Genomic DNA, 25,411 nt, shown 5'->3' with positions numbered 1-25,411 from the left:
ATGAAAGCGGGCACTTCAGAAGTCAATGCACCAACCCACCTAAAGATAAGAAAAAGGTGAATGCTGCCACAACATCAGATGATTCAAATGACGCTCTTATTTGTTGTGTCGAAAATACTGTTGAAGATTGGATTATGGATTCGGGAGCATCGTTTCATGCTACCTCTAGCACGAAGAAGATGAAGAATCTACGAACAGGTAACTTTGGTAAAGTTCATTTGGCTAATAATCACAGTCTTGATATTACAGCAGTTGGAGACATAGACTTAGAAACACCATTTAGAACCATATGGACCTTGAAGAATGTTCGGGTCGTTCCTGGTTTGAAAAGGATGTTGATATCCATTGGACAGCTTGATGATCAGGAATACGATGTTCACTTTGGTGGAGGACAATGGAAAGTAGTGAAAGGCAGTATGGTGATTGCTAGAGGTAAGAAGAGGGGTACTTTATATATGGTTGAAGTACCAACTGAAGGGGTTAATGTAGTGACTAGTGGGCTGAGTCAATCAAAGTTATGGCATCAACGACTCGGTCACATGAGTGAAAAGGGGATGAAAATGCTTGTGGCCAGGGGAAAGCTTCCAGAATTGAAAAGGGTCGAGCCTGAGTTTTGTGAACCGTGCGTCTTCGGCAAGAAAAAGGTTACTTTTGCTAAGACAGGTAGAGTACCAAAAGCTCGAAAATTAGAGCTAGTTCACTCGGATGTATATGGACCGACATCGGTTGCTTCAATTGGAGGATCTCGCTACTATGTTACTTTCATCGATGATTCAACACGCAAGGTTAATATTAGACAATATGAGGCAGTTAATGTATTGGCTTATATTAGAGGGTGTTATGTGTATATATGTATTCCATATAAACATGTAATCTGCAGTATCAATAACATATACAATTACCAAGATCAATTTGGTATCAGAGGGATTTTTCGTTTTATAGAAGTACAGAAGAGATGGTGCAGTTCGAGGTACGAAGATACCAAGTGGGAGATTGTTGGAGATATGTTTTCTTCAGCCCAGCCCATTAATGGAATAGCCAAAATAAGAGAAAAGGCAGAAACGGGCCTGGCCAGCCCTAATAGCCCAAGCCCAGTTTGTTAGTTTTCTTGTTTAGCAAGATTAGCAAAGGGTTAAAACCCTAATTAGCTAGCCTATATATAATCTCTTGTACTTGTAACAGATGATCACTCAATAAAATATAAAACCCTAGTTGCCCTAGTGGACGTAGGTTACACACCGTAACCGAACCACGTAAATCTCGTGTCTTTTATTGCTTTCGTGGGTGCTCTAGAACCTAACAAAAACCCCTTCACAAAACTTTATTTATGTTAGGTTCATGAATGCCTTTTGAACCTATTTTTGGTCGAAATTTACAAGGCAAATAGGGGCGGCCCGTTTATTTGAGGAAGGTCCGGTTTTGTTTTCTTGGTCCCTATGTTACTTAACCTAATTGTATCTTTATATATATCCATGTCATGTATTGTAATATTGTACTGAGCAGTGTTGTAACATTAAAGAACCGCAGTTGCAACCATGTAAAATTTCTGTGTCCTGTTTATTTGCTTTCGTGTGCGTGTGTGTGTGATAGTGTGATTCCGCTGAGTTGTTGCTACGATCGATACCTAACAATTAACCAAGTATACACATCCACGTTCAAATTTTACAAATTAAACTATCATTACTAAACAACTATAGTGTGGTACATAATAACCAGAATATAACTACCCGACTGCCGCCACGAGATACTGTTAACTTAACTGTATCTCTATACATATACAAGTCATGTATTGTAATCTTTGTACTGAGCAATAATAAAGAAACCTTAGTTGCAGAACGTGGACCTAAACCACCTAATATTCTCATGTCTCGTTTATTATAGTGTGATTTCGCTGCATTGTTGCTCTTATCGATACCTAACAATTAACCTAGCGTATACATCCACTTCCAACTTTTAACTTAAACCTATCATTACTCAACAACTATGCTGTGTCACATAATAAACGAAATAACTACCTAATTGTATCTCTCTATATTTATAGCCAAGTCATGCATTGTGTCCTTGTTATTTTCTTTTGTGTGTGTGATAATGTGATTTCGCTGTATTTGATCGATACCAAACAATCAACCATGTGTTTGTACACATCCAAACCTAATATCACTCAACAACTACAGTATAAAGCAAAATAACAGAAAAATAATTCCAAAACTAAACCCTAGGTAATCTTGACTGAACCACATAAAATTCTCGTGTCATGTTTATTTGCTTCCGTGTGATAGTGTGATTCCGCTGCGTTATCAATACCTAACAGTTATCCTAGTGTATGTATCCACTTCCAAATTTCACAAATAACTGAACAACTAATATAACCGAAAAATAACTAACCCGACGGCCGCCTCGGGACACAGTTAAGCAACATTCAAGCACTAGAAGTGGATTCCTGCGCAATTTCAACAAATTCAATAGCAATTTCAATTTGCCAATTCAATTAAGTATGAAATGTGAAGGAGACGCATACATATATATACTTACAGTGGGGCTAGGGATTTAAGAGAGGTCATGGAGGCTTGCTTAACCATCGGCGATTCATCGGCCAGCGAGGACACCAAAACCTGGATCGCCTCTTGAGGATAATAATAATTATATATGAATTGGAATTAGAATTAGGAGAAGGATTGTGGAGGAAGTGTACCGGGAGCAGGAATGGAGTTACCGGCCATTATTATTATTACTGCATCTATTCTAAATCTAATTAGGTACAACAAACAAAAAAACCGACGAAGAAGAAACAAGAGAAATGGATCGCAAAAGTGCAGGGGATGTGATGTGATGACAGCGTGTGATGATGCCGTGGTGTCTAGTATTTGACAGGTGGCCGGTGCCTTGATCACTTTTTTTATTCAATAACAAAAAAAAAATGCGCATGGAAAATAAATAAATGGATGTAACGAACTGACATACCCATCCCTCACTTGTGTCGTGAAGTAAGCCCGTCCAGGTTTTGTTCCCACTTATGTAAGAGAGTTCTGCTCTGCTCTTGTGGTGGCACAACGACTGTCAAGGCAGTCGGTGGTATGGTTTCCCAGGGGAACGCTCAAGCCAAACTCTGATGCCAGCGTGGGCCAGGTTAAAACAACATAATCTGGCCAGAGTTGGGTGTTGGGACTCCCCAAATTTAAAGAGTGCGATAGCCTAAATACAAGAAAGTCGTTCTAATAAGAAACTAACTAACATATCCCGATCCCATCTTTCCTTTCCTTTAGTGTTCCCAAGTTTCATTTAAATGAAGAAAGAAAAAGAAAAACAAGAGCGGAAAAAATTGGTTATCTTCAAATTGGAAATATTTTAAAGAAAGGAAAATTGGAGAGAGGAGAGATACTAGAAAATTAGAGAAAAAAAAAAAGAAAAAGGTGATAGCAGGCTAACAGCAAAATAACTAGTAAATATGCCGAAGACTATTCGCTGATGCTATAAAACAACTAATGATCTCTCATTAATTGTTATAGAATATCAGTAGTTAACCTAGAATTCCTTTTGTATCAGTTGTTTGTAACTGAATTTGTTAAATGTTGCTTTCATATCTTATCAGTACTTTCACACTTGTATACTATAAAGAAGATGGTCTATTTTTCATTAACACTTTTTTACAAACAATATTCACATGATTGTAGTACCTTCTGCACTAAAAATTCTGATGAATATGATTAGATAAGGTTACGAGGAACAATAATAGATTGTAATCTTTTGGTTAATTGTTTTTAATCCATTCAAAAGATTAGAAAAGTTGTTTCATTTCATTGATTAAGTGTCTAAGATCCCAAAAATACATTCTTTAAAACCAAATACAAAGAAAAGTCCTAACATTTCCTGAGCCACGTGCGTTGTATTCATAAAACTTTGTTTATTAACATTAAAATATATATTCTTGAAACATTTTGAGTTAATTACAAAAACATTCTATGTGCTTTTTCTCTAGTCACACTCTAGAATTATAAGTTTGAAAAGTTGTGTGTTTGGGTTATATAGTTTTTAGTTTGGAAGAAATTTGGGTGTAATCTCGTGTTTATTGGTTATTCTCATGTCAGTTCGGTTGGGTTCTTAGTTACTTGTTAGTATTCGCATGTTCTCGTTTTAATATATTTTGCCTTAAAAAAACAACAATTTTGTGTGTAACATTAAATTTCGTTAATTTTTGTGTTCCTTACAATTGTATGTATTTTCAGTAACAGATTCTCGGAGTTTTAATTTTGTGATAAAGAATTCGCATCTAATAAATCTCTTCAAGTGTTGCATTTGTTAAAAGTTCAAATTCGGACTTCTTGATGATGATGAGTTTAACCTCAAGCTGGGAAGCTTAACCCATTTTAGTTTGATGAACGGGTTTTATTATAGGGCAAATTGGAAATAAATAATCTCATCTTTTGTGTATTGACTGAAAATAATCACCTTTAAAAATCACTAACAACGATCCAACCTTTCAACTATTTTTGTCTCAATGGTCCTTCGTTAAAAAACACTTCACGCTGTTACGTTTTTCTCCGAGTTTCAAACCGATGTTTTAGGGTTTTTTATCGGAAAAATGATACGAGTCAACTGATGTAAAACTTATCTCGAAACGATGATCCAAATGACAAAACACTGTTTCAATTCGGGTGTTTGAATTTCCAGTTAACAAAAATCAATCCTTTTGAAACTCGGAAACAAACGTAACGGCGTTAAGTGTTTTTTAACGGAGAACCAATGAGACAAAAATAGTTGAAAGGTGGGACCGTTGGTAGTGATTTTTAAAGATGAGATTATTACCGGCCAATACACAAAAGATGAGATTATTTATTTCTAATTTGCCTTATTATAAGAGTGTATTTATTAAAAAAAAATTCAGAAGATAATGTACATCCAAAACAAATCTTGGTCAGCTCAATAAAATTTACAGATTCACATAGCAAATAAGAGAAATAAAGATCATGTGTGTATTCAACTTGCAAATACTCAATACAGATTGTTAAAACCTAGTTGCTCAAACGCGTGTAACATATGCAGAACTTTACATGCTCCATATAATCCTGTATACTTTTTCATTCATGCTAAGAAGCGTTTATTCCTATTCTCAACTCAACGATACACAGAAATCGAACACTAAAAATGCATCAAAAAGGAATGATGGCAGCCTCTCAAAATGAGGATGAGTTAAAAGGAGATCCGACTGGCGCAGCAAGTCCAAGAGAGCGCATTATTTTGAACCTACGAACTTTCCTTGAAGTATGTAACGGGCGACTCACCTCCTGCATTTATGTTAGTTGTTAAAATAAGGGTCTTGATTTATAACTAAAGGTGGAAATAAGGTTGTGTTGAGTACAGGGCTATCTCCGAGAACCCCTTAAAATTTTGGGGGCTGGCAGGAGTAAAAAAACCGGGCCCTAAAATCGCGTTCTCAGTTATGTAATAGATAATTTTACAATTTTACCAATAAAGTTGCCTTTAAAAAGCCCAAAACAAACAAATAATAATAAAATGTTACTAAAATGACATAAAATGAAGGTTTTTTCTATTAAAAAAAAACACTAATTGTGGGAATTGAACCCATGACATGTGTTTCAATAGTCTAGAACGCTTTCCATTCAACCAAAGAGCCATTTTGTGGCTTTTGTGTTAAAAAAAATTACATATAAAAAATAAATTTTATTTTTAACAATTATGGGCCTCTCGGGAGAGTGGGCCTGGGTCCATTGCCCTCCTCGCCCTCCCCTTGGGCCGGGCCTGGTTTAGTATATATTAGAGAGAAAAAAGAGGTAACTTTTTTGTTCAGGTCGGTTAGGTTGACCCGAAACACTTTTGATCCTAAAATTTTAAGCTTTATAAATAATAAGTTTGTTAATCATCAAATGTGATTAAAAGAATGGGGTTCTTTGTACAAAACGATTTAGGAGGTTTAATGCGTTAAAAATACACTTCTAGGTGACTTTCACCTATTTTTCTTGTTATTTTTTTATGTTTATGAATTTGTTTCAACTTTGATCATTTAAAAGATTTAATTATGACTTTCAAGTATTACTGTGATCTGTGATGATGAGAAGTAAAATGCTTTGTAAAATGAATTAATAAACTATTCGTTTCTTGTAAAAATTAGATGACATAAATTAAAATATATTATATTTGAGCTTTGGTTATTTGTCTAGTTTCATGACCATATGAGACGAGAGAATTATGTCGAAAAAACAAAAGCTGGTATAAACGTATTATCCATGTGAATGGATGAAAATATTTCCATGTGAATGGATGAAAGATTTTCAACCCAATTAATTACTTTTGTTTCCTAAATAGTAATTATAAAGTGCATATATATCTGTCACATGTAACAATGAAAATACGTACAATCGAAAGTTGCTTATTATATACTAGCTTTTGAACTCGTGCATTACACGGGTTTTGTCAAATGATAAAGATAAATAAGGTCTGTTATTTCAGTTGTGATTCTCAAAATACTTGTGAATTAATTTAATGTAGACTTAATGGAAAAAACAAACAGGGTTAACGAAAAGTACTAAAATAACAATGATTTTGGAAACACCAGGTGTTGATTTGCAAGAAAATTTAAAAAAAAAAGGTACTAAAGTTGTGTAGTTGGTCAAACCTTAGGTTTGAAAATGACACTTGATTTAATAATGAATATAATCCACACTATGTTATAACTCATTTGATAAAATGAATTTAACCCATGACCCATTAATAGCTAGAATGAATGAGATGAGAGATTAGGAATTAGGTGAAATGTAGGCTTGACACCTAAGCTTTAACATTTTCTTTTATTAGTATTGTAAGATAAGATAAGATAAGATATAAGATATCTTCTATTCTCTTGTTTTTTGTCATCTTTCAAGTTCAAAAAATATATTGATAATCTTGTTATAATTTAGTGGTAATATCATAACAAAAACAAAATAATAACCAATATTTCATAATTGTTCCTTTTCTTTTCTATTTTCAAAGGCCAAATTTTATAAAATGAAAAAAAGACTACTCGCCGGGAAAAAAAAGCCCAGTAAATATAAAAAAAATCTTTTTAAAAAAGGAAAACAACCAACTAAACACCAAAAGCTTGTACCACACTATAGGTAGATTTTATAAAAACGGAATAATTTTGAACCCGGGTTCATTTTTTTAAAGGTTGAAAAAATTATAAAGATTGTTATTATTCCTCTTCATATAAATCTTTAAACACAAAATATCATAACTAAAGGCAATGTTGACACAATTAGACAATTATTACTCATGGTTACTTTCGATAGGGTACCGCGTACCGGTATCAAACCGAGTACTATCAGTACAACTTTTTAAGCTTCGGGATCGGTACAATACAACTATTTTACCAAATTTGTCTTTGATACCGATAATTTTCGGTACCAGTACCCATTTGGGGATATTCGGTACCACTACTTTCGATGGTCCCGGTACCGAGCTCATTTCTAATCACATGTCCCCGTCATCCTTTTCTTGAAATAAATAATTAATTTATATAATTAAATATCATTTTAATTATACCAGATGAGTGAAACCATTATGCACCCTTTTTTTAGGATGTTTTCACCTATGTTATTGTAACGTGACAAAACATTTTCACTTTTTTTTTTATGTAAACACTACCGATGACCTAATGATCAACTTTTTCATCAAAGAAAATTTCACCATATGACTCCATATTATTAATCTTAATCTTGTTTATTGCAAGATTAAATTTGCAAAACAAGACCACACGTACAAACCAAGAAATCTTTCAAAAAACTAGAAAAGATTTTTCTGTAAATTGTTCCACACCACATTATTCTCCTAACGGTAAAAGTATTGCTCCAAATTAATATTATATCATGGGACACAAGCATGTTTGTTTTGAAGGGGTTGCTAAATATGTTTAAGATATCCGTGTAAAACATAAGTCTTCACCGAACCCTAACGGACTACAAGAAATTGTCGACTCCAACTTCGCAACTTCATGCAATCAATGCATTATGGTCTCATATGGAAAGCTACAACTAGATCAAAAGAGCTTGCCCAGTTTTCAACTCACTACTCTCATATTGTTGATAACACTTTGTAAAATATGAGCAAAAAAGAGGTTTAATAATATTGCTTATTTACTAGGTGACTTTAAACTCAAAAAGGTGCTTTGCACCAAGCACAAATGCAAGTTTCTATCCATGAAAAATAGATATAGCATACCATGAAATAGACGTGCACAAAATAACCGGTTCCGGAACCGAACAGGTGGAACCGACCCGGAACCGGTTCCTGACCGGGTATAGGATTTCTCTTCGGAGCCGGTTCCGGAACCGGAACCGACCCGTAACCGGTGGAAAAAACCCGGAGGAACCGGTCAAAAACCCGAAATAAACCCGGAGGAACCGGTCAAATACCCGACTATACTCGGAACCGGTTCCGGAACCGAACCTGGTTTGACTTTTGTTGACCATACCCGGAACCGGTTCCTACCCGGTTCCGGAACCGGTTCTGGGTTTTTTAAATACCCGATTTGTGCACGTCTACCTTGAAATAGTCCACAAAATAACTCATAATTTCACCAAAACCCTATTGTCCACCTACAAAATTTGGACCACCATTATCTATAACATAGCATCACCAAATTAAAGAATACAACTTAATCAAACATTTTAGCCCTGCTTGCGGTGCGCACATATGATGTATATATGTGTGAACCCTCGGGTGGGCAAAAGTGAAATTGCACTAATTTTGACGTTATTTTACTAATCTCGTGAAGATAACGTTAAAAGTGACGGACGGTTAATCAGGCATCATGTAGTGGCGTTGATAGCTGAAAGATAAGGGTACATGCACCGATCAGCCGGTGTCCCGATGATTGAGTGCTATGTGTCTTATGTCCAAGGCTTGATGCAAAACTACTATCGAGCCGGGGGTCTCACCGGAAGTAGCCTCTCTATCCCTATGGGGTAGAGGTAAGGCTGCCTACATCTTACCCTCCTCAGACCCTACCATAGCTTTGCTATTGGTGGGATATACTGAGTACGATGATGATGATGATGAACTTAATCAAACATTTACACATCTGTGTCACACGTTCTATGCGCCACAAATCAAGACCACACGTACCCATCATCCTTCTTTTGTTTCTTCTTCTTCCTCTTTTCACCTTTCGGTTCCGCCCTCGCTGCAGCACGTTTCGATTGTTGTTCCCGTATTTCTAGTAACTTGCTTTTTGCATCTTGGAAGGGTGCATCAGATTTTGAAGCCATCAGTTGCTGTAATAAGTTAATTACAGCAAGTTCATCAAACTCCGATTACTTGATGATAAGAACATAATAAAGCATGTTTCGAGAAAAAATCAAACCTTGAGATGATCCATGGCTGCCAGATTGAATCCAAGAGTATCCTTACATTCCTGAAAAAAAAATTGAAAATTCATTCATATGTATGGATGCTTATATCAAATATAATGTCAAGTGAAAGCCAAGAAAATGTTACTTCGTGCTTTTAAAAGCGGTAAAACAAGATAACCTTTATATGCGTTTAAACTTTTGTTAAAATTACCTTGACTCTAGCATGAAGTATGTCTCTAAGAAGAGCCAAAAGAGGTCTGGTACTTGCGGTAGCAACTAGCTGATTATGATGCAACTGCAATAACACCGTGGCAATCCTACAAACCAACTCGACCTGCTAAAAGAATTTAACAAAATGACCAAAAGTCATGTTAAAAAACAATAATAAGTTAACAATACTGAAATCTTACTATTGACTGTTTTCATCTCTAGAAAATCGGGATTGAAACATAATAAGAAAGTAACGTGTGTGTTCTAGAATCTTCTAGGACAAACATAGAAGCTTCTCACCAAACATAGTCAATGGCATACCTTATCAGGATTCGAAGACCATTCTTTCAAATATGATAAGAGGTTTAAGGCATCCGCAAACGGTAAAGCCTGCAAAGTTAACATATGATTTATCATGGGAATAATGAGACTAAACAAAGGATAAAATCACATAAAAAATTTTAACTTGCATAAAACACTATCTTTATTACCAATAATGTCTGCTCCAGATCATTAGTATGAACTTTTGAAACTGCACGAAGAATAAAATCAGACGGAGAGAGCCCCAACATAAGAATATTGGACCGAAACTCTCCATGCTTTCCCCTTTTATTTTCCTCCTGAGATTTACAAAACATTGATTTTTCACAAATGGTATTTTAAACATAAATGTGTAATATATATATTATATAAACAGCAATAAACAGACAGACCTCATGTTCAGCCAATCGTTTCAATTCCTCGGCTGCAATGTCGAGTGCTTCAATAATCGAGTCGGTTGCTGTTAAAGTTTCTTGTGTCTTCTTTCCAGCTATAGCTACAGCTCCTTCTTCCGGAAGCTCTTGTTGAGGTAAATATCTGTTTTCTAATGAATTGTCCAGGTCAGCTTCAAACATCTCTTCTAATCTTTTCTCTTTCTCTTCCTGAATTTAATTCAAAATATATATCATTTCTACATTTTTTTTAAAACTTCTACAAATATTAATGCAATAACAGAAACAATTTTCTACAGAACATTTTAAAGGTTACCCATTTGACTCAAGTCTCCTTTTATCTAGATTTTTTAATTTGGCCTGTTTGAGATAATGCACAGCCTGGTTCAACCCATTGATAAGCATGTAAACGAACCCAATGTTCAGTAAATGAACACGGACACATGTCTTGTTCGTTCTATTATGTTTGTTTACTTTTGTTCATTTAGGTTCATGTATATTTGTTCGTTAAGTTCATTGATATATTCATTAAAAATTTTAAGCCAGCTAAAATTTAGTCTAGTTTTAATAACTTTTTAGGCACAACATATTGTTGTTCACATTTGTTTGTTAACTTGTGTTTATAATGTTCGTTGACACTAATGCTGGAAGTTTTAACAACGAATGAAAAATATGTTGCAAACGTTGTATGCAAAGAACCATGATTCTATAACAACAAAGGTAGTTGTGACCCGCAAATCGACCCGTAATATAAATTTATGTTCATTAATCACTCGTTTAGAGTGTTAACGAACAGGCATAAGCAAGCACGTTCTTTTTCTTAATGAACGAACAAGAAAATCCCGTTGTTTGGCTAAAGTTAAACAAGCGAACACAAACATGCTTCGCTTGTGTTCCTTCAATTCGTTTACAGGCCTACCCACATATAAGCAATATGCAGAAATATATACCTCAAGAAAAAATGGTTCTTCAGTGCGGTCCCACCGCCGTATGGATCGATCGTGGGACCCAGTAACAAGAAAATCACCACGATGGCTTATAGAGACACACCAAACTTCAGCATGATGCCCCTCCAGAGTTAAAAGTAACTCAAATTTATCAGCATCCCAGTATTTTACCATGCGGTCTTTGCCAACACTAAACATGTAATGTGTGTTGCGAACAAATTTGACTGATGTTACACTGGCATAAAAATTAACTTTTACTAAAATTGATCCATATATGAATTTGTTGGATTATGTAAGTATTTTATAATAATAAACTGTACCTATCAGCATGAGCAAATAAAGACTTGTGACAGTCACCAAAATCCAAACCCCAAATTTTCAAGTTTTTGTCAGCAGAACCGGTGGCAATAAGGTCCCCATCAGACGAGATATCCATACATAATACTGGCAGCTTGTGACCATATAATGTAAGAAAGAATTTTAAAGTATCCATGTAGTAGACCTGAGAGTTTTAAATGATATAATTAGTGACTAATAAAAAAATAACATGAACAAACGCCAGAAAAGACATGTAAGACCTACATGAACTGTTTGGCGGGAAGTTCGTTTATGTTATTTTATTTAACAAACAAAAGAAAATGAACAATTTTTTTTGTTCTTTTAGCTAAGTGAACTAATATAAACACGTGTTTCATTCATTTATGTTTGTGAATGAATGCACGTTTAAATTCGATTATGTCAATTCGTTTACGTTTGTTTAAGTCCGTTCGTTTACGTTTGTTTAAGTTCATTCAGGTTTACGTTTGTTTAAGTTCATTCGTTTACATTTGTTTAAGTTCGTTCATTAATATATTCATTAAAAAAGGTGGCCCCATTACAACCTAGTCTGGTTTTAATAATTTTTTAGACCCAACACATTGTTCTTAAGATTACTTATGACTGGTTTTTGCTCAACTATGTTCGTTCTTAAGATTACTTATGACTGGTTTTTGCTCAACTATGTTCGTTCATATATCTTCACAATACTTGTAAGCAAATCCGACCTTCACAGTGCAATCCAATAAAGCAACCGCAATATGCATCCCATCAGGGCTTACAGCCAGCACTATGACATCATCATTCATAGGTAAAGTCCTCACATTAGAAACAGTCAAATGCACGGAATCCTGAAAATCCAAAAAAATAGAGACAGATGATAAAATAATAAAATAAAATCCATCTAAAGTAAAAAAATGCTGAATTTTGTGGTTTCAAAGTATAAGCACACCTGACCAGAAACTTGTGTAGTTTGATATTCCCAAAACTTAACATCATGATCTGTACTCCCTGTTACAAAACCACCACCATCTGGTGTGTGAACAATTGATTGAATCGAACCCGTATGAGCCTTCACTACTTCAACAGAAGTACCACTTCTAACATCAATAATTTCAAGATTGCCACTTTTTGTACCTATGACAGCATACTTATTACCAGGAACAAACAAACTGCACAATCCGTATCCAGAATTAATGGTTCTAAGACAAGAACCAGTACTAGGGTTCCAAATCTTAACAGCATTATGACTCGTTGACATTAAAAGTGTGCTGTCTGAACTAAGTGTAACACTTCTTACATCAGATCGATGCCCTTGAAGCTCAATAGCACTTGTTTTTGTGGTTGAATTGCTATCAATTGAATAAACTTCAAGCAAATTGTTGTTTAATGATAATGCTAAGGTAGCTAATGAGTTCTTGGAAGTAATGGGAGAGAATGAGATAGAACATATTTTCTTGTTGGCTCTTACAGTTTGCAAAAGCTTGAAAACATCAGGAACAGTAACCATGGTTTGTTTTCCATCATCTTTAAGTTCGTGATCTGTTTTTTCATTTTCAGTGGCATCAACAACCTTAGAACTTTTCTTTTCCTTCTTCCGATTAAGTCTTCGTTTTGCTTTACGTTTAGATTCAGCTTCATCTAATACACGGTATATCTCAACTGTCTTCCCTGCAGCTTGACAAGCCAAAAGGTTACCAGATTTGTTAAATGTCAAAGTTGCAACTCGGTCTTTACTCTGTCGGTTAATTTCACCAAAAAGTTTCAAACTTTCCCATTTGTTTCCAGCAGATGAATCTTTACCGTCTGTGATGGTTTGATCAGGTTTTGATTCAGATTGACCATCTGTAACTTCGTGTTTTATGGTATAAAACCGGAGCTCTGAATCTGCTGATCCAGTGACCAAATATCTCTGTTCAGGGTCAACATCTATAGACCAAATTTCACTGTGATGGCAACCAATTATTTGTGTACAATGTTGTGTGTCAAGATCCCAAACCCTTAAAAATTTGTCCTTTTGAGGCACTAACGAGTTTTTTTCCAGAATCCAAGAAGGCAAGATCGGTAACCTAAGATCCAAAAGCATATTCAAGCAAGTAATTCTTACTTTAGCTTACAGATCGTATAAACAATATAAAAATTAACTAGAAAAAAACTTTAAAAGCCCTCAAAAATAGACAAATTGCATAAATGACAACCTACTTCTGCTCAATTCCCGTTTTAAGGCCAACTTACCACCTCTAGTTGTTTTACATTTTTAAGCAAAGAAATCCTAAGTATGTCACTATTTTGTTAAAAAACTGAAAGTAAACCCTCCTCAACAACCCCGAGCTTGCTTTAACTGTGGTGACCCAAATCATTTCCGCAACAATTGCTCACGACTCACTTTTGCAAACCAAGCCTAAACCGTAACCATACCCTACTATCAAACCCAAGCCTACCAAGTCCAAACCTACCAACCTCAACTTCCCCAACTCAATGCACCACTCATCCAACCCATGCAAGCCATCCAAGCACCTCCTCCTCCACCACCTCATGCACCTCAAGAAAATCCCGGTAACCAAGGACGAGCTTTTAAGATGAATGCTAATCAAGCTCAAGTGGCAAACGATGTTGTGAACGGTATGTTTTTAGTGAACGAGCATTTGGCTTCTATATTATTTGATACGGGTGCCGATAGAAGTTTTATTTCATTAAAGTTTGAATCTACTCTTGTCGTACCTCGCACTAAGCTTTCTCGACCCTTTTCTGTCGAAGTCTCCAATGGAAATTCTATCACCATAAACTCGGTCCTTCGTAATTGTTCTCTCACTCTTTGTAAGCGTAAATTCTCCATCGATCTCATTCCGTTGCAAATGGGAAGTTTCGATGTCATAGTAGGCATGGATTGGTTATCTTTGCACCCTGCCGAAGTCGTTTGTTATGATAAATTCATTCGGATTCCTCTTGTCAACGGTAAAACTCTCAAGGTCTATGGCAAAATGTTTCCTAAAAGGCTCAATCTCATGTCGTGTTCTCAATCGCAAAAATACTTACGCCAAAATTATGTTTCGTTCCTAGCCCAAGCGGTGGTAAAAGACCACAAGGAAAGAAAAATCCAAGATATTTCCATTGTTTGTGATTTCCTCGACGTCTTTCCAGATGATGTTACCGGTCTTCCACCCATTCGTCCGGTTGAATTTCGAATCGATCTTGTGCCCGGCGCAATGCCCATGGCCAAGGCTCCTTATCGTTTAGCCCCGTCGGAAATGCAAGAATTATCTAACCAACTCGAAGAACTTTCCGATAAAGGTTTCATTCGTCCAAGCTCTTCTCCTTGGGGCGCTCCAGTCTTCTTCGTGAAAAAGAAAAATGGCTCGTTTCGCATGTGCATCGATTATCGTGAACTCAATAAGCTTACTATCAAAAATCATTATCTTTGCCACGAATCGACGACCTCTTCGATCAACTCCAAGGCGCAACGTGTTTCTCCAAAATCAATCTTCGATCGGGATATCATCAACCGCATTCCGTACTCGATATGGACATTTTGAATTTTTGGTCGTGCCCTTCGGGTTAACCAATGCACCCGCGGTATTTATGGATCTCATGAACCGCGTTTGCAAACCGTTTCTAGATAAATTCGTTATTGTCTTTATTGATGACATTCTCATCTTCTCTAAATCCAAAGTCGAGCATGAGCATCACTTGCGTTCCATTCTTGAACTTTTAAGGCAAGAACAACTTTATGCCAAATTCTCCAAATGCGAATTTTGGTTGGAAGAAGTTCAATTTTTGGGACATATCGTAAATGACAAAGGTATTCATGTTGATCCCGCTAAAATTGAGGCCGTTAACGATTGGAAGACTCCATCAACTACCACGGAAATTCGATCCTTCCTCGGTTTGGCCGGATATTATCGGCGTTTCATTCGGAATTTTTCCAAGATCTCTTTACCCCTCACCTCCCTAACTCATAAAGGAAAACCATTCGATTGGGGATCCAAACAAGAAGAAGCCTTTCACACTCTCAAGGACATGCTTTGCAATGCTCCCGTTCTAACTCTTCCCGACGGAAACGACGATTTTTTTTTTGTATTTTGCGATGCTTCTCATCAAGGTCTCGGTTGTGTTCTCATGCAACGAGGTCAAGTCATCGCTTACGCATCAAGGCAACCAAAGGTCAATGAGAAGAACTACACGACTCATGATCTCGAACTGGGTGCTGTTGTTTTCGCTCTCAAAATCTGGAGACATTACCTTTACGGTACGAAATGTGTTGTGTTTACCGATCACAAAAGCCTTCAACATATTTTTGACCAAAAAGATCTCAACATGAGACAACGACGTTGGGCCGAATTACTTAGTGACTACGATTGTGAAATTCGCTACCATCCCGGTAAAGCACATGTTGTCGCCGATGCCTTAGTCGAAAGGTTAATGTCAAATCCGTTTTGCTCCTTAGCGTCATTATTCAAACCGATCATCAAATTCGTATCTTTCAAGCTCAGCGTACCTCCGTTGAAGAAGGCAACATGTACGATGAAATGTCGTGTGGAGCCGAACTTCAACTTGAAACCAAACCCGATGGTCTTTTGTACTTTCTCAATCGTTTGTGGGTTCCCGATCGCGATGACCTTCGTACTTGTATACTCGACGAAGCTCACAAGTCGCGGTATTCTGTTCATCCCGGTGCGGATAAGATGTACTTCGATCTTCGTGCTACCTTTTGGTGGCCGGGTATGAAAAAGGACGTAGCCTTGTATGTATCTAAATGTCTTACTTGCTCAAAAGTCAAAGCCGAACATCAAAGACCTTTTGGTTTACTCGAGCAACCACCGATTGCCGTTTGGAAATGGGAAGACATTGCTATGGACTTTATCACTAAACTACCCAACACCCAAAAAGGAAACGATAGCATTTGGGTGATTATCGATCGTTTAACCAAATCTGCTCATTTCATTCTGATCCGCGAGAAGCATTCTGTCGAGCAGCTTGCTCAAATCTATGCTCGGGAAATTGTGTGCCGACACGGTTTATCATTGACTATCATTTCCGATCGTGATGTTCGTTTTACTTCTCATTTTTGGCGATCTCTTCAAGAAACCTTGGGAACACGTCTCGATCTTCGCACCGCTTATCATCCTCAAACGGACGGACAATCCGAACGTACAATTCAAACACTTGATTTCGGTGGGAATTGGGATTCCCACATCCCTTTTATTGAGTTTTCTTACAATAATAATTTCCACTCTAGCATTGGCATGGCTCCCTTCAAATCCCTATACGGTCGTAAATGCTTTTCCCCGATTTGTTGGAACGAGATCGGTGAAGCTCAAATCACTGGTCCCGAACTGGTTCAAGAAACCACTGACCGTATCGATCAAATCCGTAAAAATCTTCTGGCCGCTAGAAGTCGTCAAAAGAGTTAGGCTGACAAACGATGGAAACCTATCGAGTTTAATGTTGACGACCTTGTCCTTATCAAAGTATCTCCTTGGAAGGGGGTAGTTCATTTTGGAAAGAAGGGAAAACTAGCTCCTCGATTCGTTGGTCCTTTTAAAATTCTTGAACGGGTTTGAAAGGTGGCTTATCAACTCGAATTACCGGTGTTCATCCAACTTTTCATGTTTCGAATCTCAAAAAGTGCTTAGCCGAAGGTAATCTCCATATACCTCTCGACGAAGTACATGTCAATGAAACGATGATCATGGTTGAAAGACCTGTCGAAATCATGGACCGAAACGAAAAGAAAACCAAACGTAGTCGCATCAGGTTAGTTAACGTTTGATGGGAATCACGGCGTGGCGCAGAGTTTACTTGGGAACGAGAAGATGCAAAGAAAGATAAGTATCCACATCTATTTGCCTCATCATCATCATCATCATCATCATCATCATAATTTTGGGACGAAATTTCCTAAAGTAGGGGATACTGTGACATCCCTCGATTTCGGGTCAAATTTTATTTATTTTGTATTTGTTTTTATGTTGTAAACAGACCCGATTTATATCCCAAACATTTCAAATATATAAAATATTGGATTTTATGTTACTAAAACATTCCCGCTTGTCTAATTTGAAAAACCCCTTTTACGGATTCGAAAATGGACTGAAAACGCTCAAAATACAACAAAAACGAACTTCCGGACACGAACCGACTCGCAGCAGATCAGCAGCTTCATCTCCTTTTTTTTGTTGTTTTGTGACTTGTCTTGACCCCCCCTTTTGCATGCAAACCTTGATATTTAACCCCATGCTTGACCCTTTCAACCCACCCTATATATACACCCCTATCTCCTTCATTAATCCATGCTCATTCATCTCTTTCTCTCCTAATTCTCAAGCATTCAAAGGTGTTCTTCATATTTTTTGGCAGTTTTACTTTCCAAAGTCAAACTGACCATAGTCTTACATTATAATCAACTTGTTAACACTTATTAATACTTGAAGATTTTTATACAACATATATATAATAGCACCCTTTGTACCTTCGGCGGGCATTTCTCCGGTCTCGGTCGGTTAAGTGTCCCTATAAGACAAAGCTACATGGAGGACTCGTAGTAGTCCTTGATTATATATTTTTCGCATCTAACCATCTAACTTGTTATACTTGTTTAACATCTGCTTATCTTAGTTCTATTTTACATTTTGAGTTCCATGGTTATGGGTTTGTAGAGACTAGCCTCGGTTATTCCGTAAATAGCTCCAAACCGGAAGCCGAACTCTTGTTTACTAGTTTGTTTAAATAGATGTATAAACATGTTTTATGTAAGATTTGATTTTCTAAAATCATTTTAATTAGTTCCATGGTTATGGGTTTGTAGAATCTAACCTCGGTCTTATCCCGAAACAAGATCCGAACCGGATGCCGAATTTTCGTTTAAAGACTTTGTTGTTGACTTTTTGTATGTAAAAATTTGGTATTATTATTTATAAATTATTTTACAAGTTCTATGATGTTTGGACATGTGGTAACCATTCTTGGCCTTATTCCAAGATAAAAACGAACCAAACCGAACTAAACTAAGTTTACTCGCTTAAGACACACAAGTGTGTTTTTTAACCATTAAAGCTTCTATATTTCTTTAAAAATACTTTATAAACTGATTTTAATTATTTTCACAAAGTACTCGGAATGTTGAATCCAACTTGATCTTATAACAAAGTTTGGACCGATTAAACCGAACACTCGCTTAACGAACGTTGTTAGTTCTAAAACAATAGAACTACACACTTGGTTAAGTCTCTTTAAGATTTATTGAGTTATCTCATACGTTTATTATTTTGGGAAAGTTGACTTTGGGTGTGGTCAAGTCACCAAGACCCGAACCGACCACCCGAACACTCGTTAAAACCCGTTTTAGTATCTATATTATAAAGGGATTTGCTTTCTTGCATTTTTACCCATCTTATTACTTAACATAGGTTGAGTAAAATTAAGGGCTAGATACTTTAACCCGGTTTCGAGCAAACTTATATTTTTAAAGGACTATTATTATAATTTCTTAAATATTTACATTTTAAACCTTAAACTTTAAATTGTTTACATTTCTTATCATTTATTTTCATTTAAAGACTTCCAAGACAACTTTTCTAATAGAAGACTTCTTCTCCTTTAGGCTTCGTTCGTTAAACTCATCGTTCCGGTTAATCTCCAAATCATCAAATCTTTCAAGTTTATTACTTGAACGTGAGTACTTTCATCCCCCGTTTTCACTCTTTTATATTTTGGGGGTGACATTGCAAACTTATTCAAATCTAAATGATTTATACTTGAGTCTTAAACCACAAACTTTATTGTATACTTTACTTAAATAAATGCTCGATTTGGTGTTATATGCTTATATGCTTAAGTGCTAATGTGTTTACCGCTTTTGGATGGTTGATTCACAAAATCCGAGTATATCTGGCATCCCCTTATAGAAAGGTGTTAATGTATTCTTATTAACGATTTCATACAAAATCCGAGTATATTTGGCATCCCCTTATAGAAAGGTGTCGTTAATGTATTCTTATTAACGATTTCATTTATCTCAATTGTTGCTATTATTCATTGTTTTGTATACAAGTTGTGGAATTTCATATTATATATCTATTTTTCAAAAACTATGAAATTGCTCACCAACTTTTGTGTTGACAAATTCTATTTATGCAATGTTACAGGTTTGACTTTAGGTTGACTCGAGGACTTGAAGAAAAAAAAACGTTATCAAGACTATTAGGATATTAGCAAAACGAACAATATATTATTTAATATTATTTGAATTCGGTTATTGTATGAACAAGTTATGTGACTCTTTGTGTTTTTATGAATTTAAATGAGTTGATTAAATATTGTCACTTAATAGTGTCGTGTGCGATGAACAATCGGTTGCGCCCCGACGTTTCCGTCTTGGTCGGGGTGTTACATACACAGTTTTAAATAAAGCCTCAAATAATTGAAAATAATTTATAAGATAAAACAATTTTATAAAATAAAATTTAAAAGGTAATAAGAATTATTTGGTGGACACTCAACCTTCGGCAAGGCCAGGGAGTTATTTTTCAACGTAACCTAAATCAAGCAGGGCCAAGGTGTTATTTTCCAACGTAACCGAAATCAAGCAGGAATCCAATATGAAAGCCGCAGGTTTAGGTTTAGTCTAAATCGGTTACAGTTATTTTTAAGATCGACATAGGTACATGTTTAGGTAAACGGGTTGGTTCGGCCAACCTGATGGATCCTCGAATTAACATGTTTAACTCGTTTATTTCAGTTAAAAATACTAACTATTTAACTGTGCTAGGATCAAATACAATAAAGTTATAACATGCAAACTCTACAAAATGAATGGAAAAAGGAGCGGCGGCGTTAATAGTTATGATAAAAGATAACTACTTGTACTAATAGTTATGTTACTTGTAAACTTTAGCGTAACTATTATTCTAATTTGTTTGTGTGATGCAACTGATTTAATTCTTTAGTATATTTAATTTTATTTTCCCCTAAAAACTTTTCTTTGTATTCTTTTAATTAATATACACAGTCATATTTATTTTTCTTAACATTCTGATATAAATTTTATTGAAAACGAAGTTGTATTAAAAATAAACCTTTTGGTGTTATGAATGACTTTCACACATGATTTGATAGGTTAGATTATTAATATACATGTGCAAAATTCTAATCGCATCGTTTGGGCCAAGTTGAATAATGTTTAATTTGTTTTCTATAAATCCTGAAACAGTGAAACGAATTTTATTTCAAACGAAGTTTTATACAAAATACAATATTTTATGGTATCATAAACAACTTCCTTACGTGTTCTGGTAGTCCAGATTTTAAAAATACATGTACGAACTTCTCGCCGCATCTAGCGGGGCAACTCCAACTAGTTTATTATATTGGACAAAATTTCTTGAAACTCCTTGGTTATATTGTTGATATATATATATATATGGTATTAACGAATCGCCATTGTGTAGTCGAATACTTGAATAGGATAAAAAATAGTTAAGAGGGGATCATCCCAAAATTGCAACTGGATCTTTTGCTAGGTGTTTCTGGATTTTTAAATCACGGTGGACCAAGGCAAACTTTTGTTGATATCATGACATTATCAAGATTTGATGTTGTTTTCATTTGTAGTTTAATGAGTCTTCTTTATCAAAGCACCAAGTGATTGCAACTTGGAATACTTTTCTGCCCTGATGCAGGGTGAAGTTAGAGCACACGGAGTGGCGTTTTGAGGAGCCAAGGAAAGGGTGGAAAAAAGGGGACCGGTCGGGAATACCGCCCCCTTGTTTATGCTAGGTATTTTTTTTAATAGAATTTGGAATGTATAAGCCGGTTTTTTCCCGTATCATCTTTTTGGACTCTGGCTTTGGAAAGAAAAGTGGAAAGATGAAAAAAAAAGTGGGGTGACATCGTGATGGTTGGGGAAAAACGGAGAAACAAGGAAAAAGTTGATGTGCCGTTAATGCTGCATGTGATATAAAATGGTTAAAACATAATGAGACTATATTACGATTTTGATACAGATCAAGTGCCCAAGTGGTACACTTATATTACGATTTTGGTTTTAAGTTTTGAAAACTACACTCATGTCTTACTGTTCACTCAGTTATAACACTTTTGGCCACTATCACTATGTAACATAAAAAGTTTGTTTTTAAGTTTTAAGAGATAACTAATTTACCCTAACCACTAAAAAACATATAAAACCCCAAACTAAGAGCTGATGACAGTTGAATGCGAAAAAAGAAAGCGGCGTAAGGTTTGACGGTTTTCTTTGTTTTTCTAAACTTCGTTGTTTTATTGTGACGATTAACCAGTTATTTAAGAAAAAAATAATTTAACATTAGGTAGATAGTTATATAAAAAAAATGTGTTACGACTAAGTGGGGAATAAGCATTATTAGTATAGTATTTTCGATTTCTTTTGAACGACAACTTAAACACTCTCTTTTCTACTCCTAAATCTTTAGCCAAAAAAAATAATTGTTTTACTTATATATATATATATATTGATTGATTAATATATGTAATCATATTTTAATAAAAGAATAATTAAATTTAAATTCACAAATAAATATAACTAGGTGTGATCCCGACGCGGTGCACCGGTGTATCTTCGTTAAAGTTGTTTCTCGGGGTGGTTGCGCCGTTGTTCCTTCGTTGTAGTTGTTTCTCTGTTTAGCTAGCCAGTGGGTACGATTTATTAATTGTTACAAAAGTTCCTTCCATTTATGGTGCTACGTTTAGCTAGGCAATTTGGTGTACGTTTAACACGAACGCTTGCCGTTTATCTCCCACCTTGCAACAATCACACCGGTCACACGATTCAAACACACATAAAACATAGTACGTTATAATAGCTTTATCACCACACCACCTTTTCCGTTACTTGATTTAGTAAGAAATCTATAAATACAAAAACCTATTTATATTTAAAAAAAAAAACAAAAAATTGAACAAAAAAAAAACAGTGTCAGCAGTATTGAATTCGTGACCCATGGTTCACCAGATTACTACACTACCACTGTAACACCCCGACCAAAGGCGGATTATACATCGGGGCGCCACATATTGTTTCATTACTCGTGACACTATTGGGTGTCAATATTTAATAAATACATTCATTCGCGCACGCGCAAAGCAAAAATAAGATAACATAAATCATCATAAATCAATATATTATAAATCATAATATTCGAACAGCAATAACTTGTCTTGATACATTTTAATCTAGGTCAAAAATAAAGAAAACTTCCTACGTGTCCACAAGCTCCAAAACAGCTACTGCAAACCTGAACATGTGTTAAAATAAAACGTCAAACACTTGCGTGTTGGTGAGAAATCAAGTTTAATACAATACATAGATAACAATAAATCTGCGCGCAACATGTGTATGTCTGGTTTTCAACAAGGGTGTAATCTGATCGGGACCAACTGTGACATCTGCCCTGATCCGACCCGACCCAGGTACCCGTTTCTCTGACCCGATCTCTTTCTTTTATGATTTAATATTTATTTATACTTATATTTTACTTTTAATAATAATATAAATTTCCTTCCCGCCTCTTTCTCTCTCTTTCTTTCCGCCGTCCCCTCCCTCTTCCTTCTCTCATTCCGCCTTCTTTTCCCTCTTGTCGCCGTCCCGCCCTTAAGCCTTGTTTCCCTCAACTCTTTGCTTGTCCTTTGGTTCTTCCCGCCTAAGGATGTCTGCAGCTCCACGCGCCAGACTCCTTACATGGAAGCCTGCGTGAAGACATCTTGTTCCTGCGATGCGTGAAGAGAACTCTTCCCGCAGCGCGCTAAGAATGCATGTTCTTCCCGCAATGCGCTAAGAATGTATGTTCTTCCCGCGATGCGCTTAGAATTCTTGTTCTTCACGCAGCACGCTAAGGATTTGTGATTCTTCCCGCAGTACGCTAAGGATTGTTGTGCCAGCCTTCGCGCTCGCGCACTCAGCCTTCCCGCGCTTAACCCTTGTATCTTCTGTTTAAATCTAGCCGTTTGCTTTTGTGTTGTCTTATCTTCTGTGCTGTTGACCTAACCTATCTAATGTCTGAATAGTTACTTTCGGCGCAGCATGCGCACCAACCCCATTGGTTGACAGATAAAGTGACTGACATAATCTTTTGAGATCTGCTTTTGCCATGCTTGACCAGTACCTTTATCTGACCCGCCCATGCTTTTTACTGTTCCCTGACAGCTTTACCTTGCCCCCTGCAGCTGCCATATCTTTTGATATCTTTACTTTTCAGAACTTTTTACCGTTGATATCTTTTCTTTTACTTTTTGAGATCTTTTCCCCTTTTTCTAGGGTTTGTGTCTCCTAGGGTTTTCCTATAAATAATAATAATATTTTCATAACACATCACACACAAACACTTAATCTCTCCTGTTCTCTTGCTCCTTGCTCTATCTGCCGTCTTCCTCTCCTGCCTCCGTCTTCCTCCCTGTTCTTCCCTGCTTTTCCGGTAATATATATATATTATATATAATAATTTACTTATTAATTATCCTAACTTATAATCAAGACTTAAAACAGATCATTAAAACAATAATCTTATTTATAGGTTAACTTGTGCTTGTTTAAAGTTGGTTCTTGCTTTATCTTACACCGCATCGTTTATCAAGTGAGTTATCTCGTATCAAATCCCTTTTTATTTTTGCTTTGGGATGTTCATGTGTTCATACAAAACTTGAGTCTTAAACTGTTTATGAACTTTAGTCGCGCAGTATCCCATGTGTTGAGGACGTAGACTTGGCTGTTTATTTGTATGTGTGGATCATTAACCGTCTTGTCGGTCTATTCCGCAGTTTTCATGGTACCATTAGATGAACACGGGAGAACATTCGTTTATGATTTTCTCTTTTGTTTACACATGCACAGTTAGTCTTGTTTGTGAGCTCAATTGTGAGCACTGGCAGTCTTGTCTCTTAGAGTTGGTCCCGATCAGATTACACCCTTGTTGAAAACCAGACATACACATGTTGCGCGCAGATTTATTGTTATCTATGTATTGTATTAAACTTGATTCCTCACCAACACGCAAGTGTTTGACGTTTATTTTAACACATGTTCAGGTTTGCAGTAGCTGTTTTGGAGCTTGTGGACACGTAGGACGTTTTTACTTTTGGACCTAGAATTAAAATGTATCAGGACAAGTTAATGATGTTTGAATGTTATAATTTATAATATATTGATTTATGTTTGATTTATGTTCTATATTTTCCCCGCTGCGCGTGCGCGATAAAATGTGTATTAATAAATATTGACACCAATAGTGTCGCGAGTAATGAAGCAATATGTGGCGCCCCGATGTATAATCCGCCTTTGGTCGGGGTGTTACAGATTGGTATCAGAGCTCGTTGACTTTAGGATAGGTGGTTAGACGTAACGGCCTAGAATACCTAAGAGTCCCTTCTCGCGCATGAGAGAAATCTCATGTTTGCGCGCTTATTGTTAATTACTCGTTATTTATGAATATGCTCGCACTTGCGCAGTATATGATTTTATGTTTTATTTCGCGATATTTCGATTTTGGTTGAATTTCGATTTTTATTGATTTTACTTACATATTCGTTTGTGGGATTTGAAAATCCGAAAAGTCATGGTGATACATGAATAGTTGATTTTCAATTTCCATTTACGATTATGTTCTGAGGTTGGAGACTTGAAAAGTCATGGTGATACATGAATTGTCAACCTCCAATACTCATTTTCTTGTATATTTTATATTGAAGATTGGAAAGTCATGGTGATACATGAATTGTCAACCTCCAATACTCATTTTCTTGTATATTTTATATTGAAGATTGGAAAGTCATGGTGATACATGAATCGTCAATCTCCAATACTCGTTTACTCGTATATTTTAAATTGGGAATTCGGAAAGTCATGGTGATA

At 36.0% G+C, this 25,411-nt stretch overlaps 1 protein-coding gene across 1 annotated transcript; it reads right to left on the bottom strand.

The window, feature by feature from the left end:
* Positions 1 to 9,086: 9,086 nt before the first annotated feature.
* Positions 9,087 to 13,720, bottom strand: LOC143575435 (uncharacterized). The gene is given in 12 exon segments (XM_077059819.1): positions 9,087 to 9,269; positions 9,359 to 9,409; positions 9,559 to 9,681; positions 9,879 to 9,947; positions 10,049 to 10,177; positions 10,271 to 10,480; positions 11,221 to 11,452; positions 11,538 to 11,719; positions 12,261 to 12,383; positions 12,485 to 13,549; positions 13,551 to 13,601; positions 13,712 to 13,720. Coding segments are annotated over 12 exon segments (2,409 nt in total). The 3' UTR covers positions 9,087 to 9,104.
* Between the last annotated feature and the right edge of the window lie 11,691 nt (positions 13,721 to 25,411).

Source organism: Bidens hawaiensis, unplaced genomic scaffold (genome assembly GCF_021521415.1).
Source record: "Bidens hawaiensis isolate Kalapana, Puna unplaced genomic scaffold, B.hawaiensis_p1.1 tig00001412_1, whole genome shotgun sequence".
In the NCBI taxonomy this organism is placed as follows: domain Eukaryota; kingdom Viridiplantae; phylum Streptophyta; class Magnoliopsida; order Asterales; family Asteraceae; genus Bidens; species Bidens hawaiensis.
This window is presented reverse-complemented; position numbering and strand designations above follow the sequence as displayed.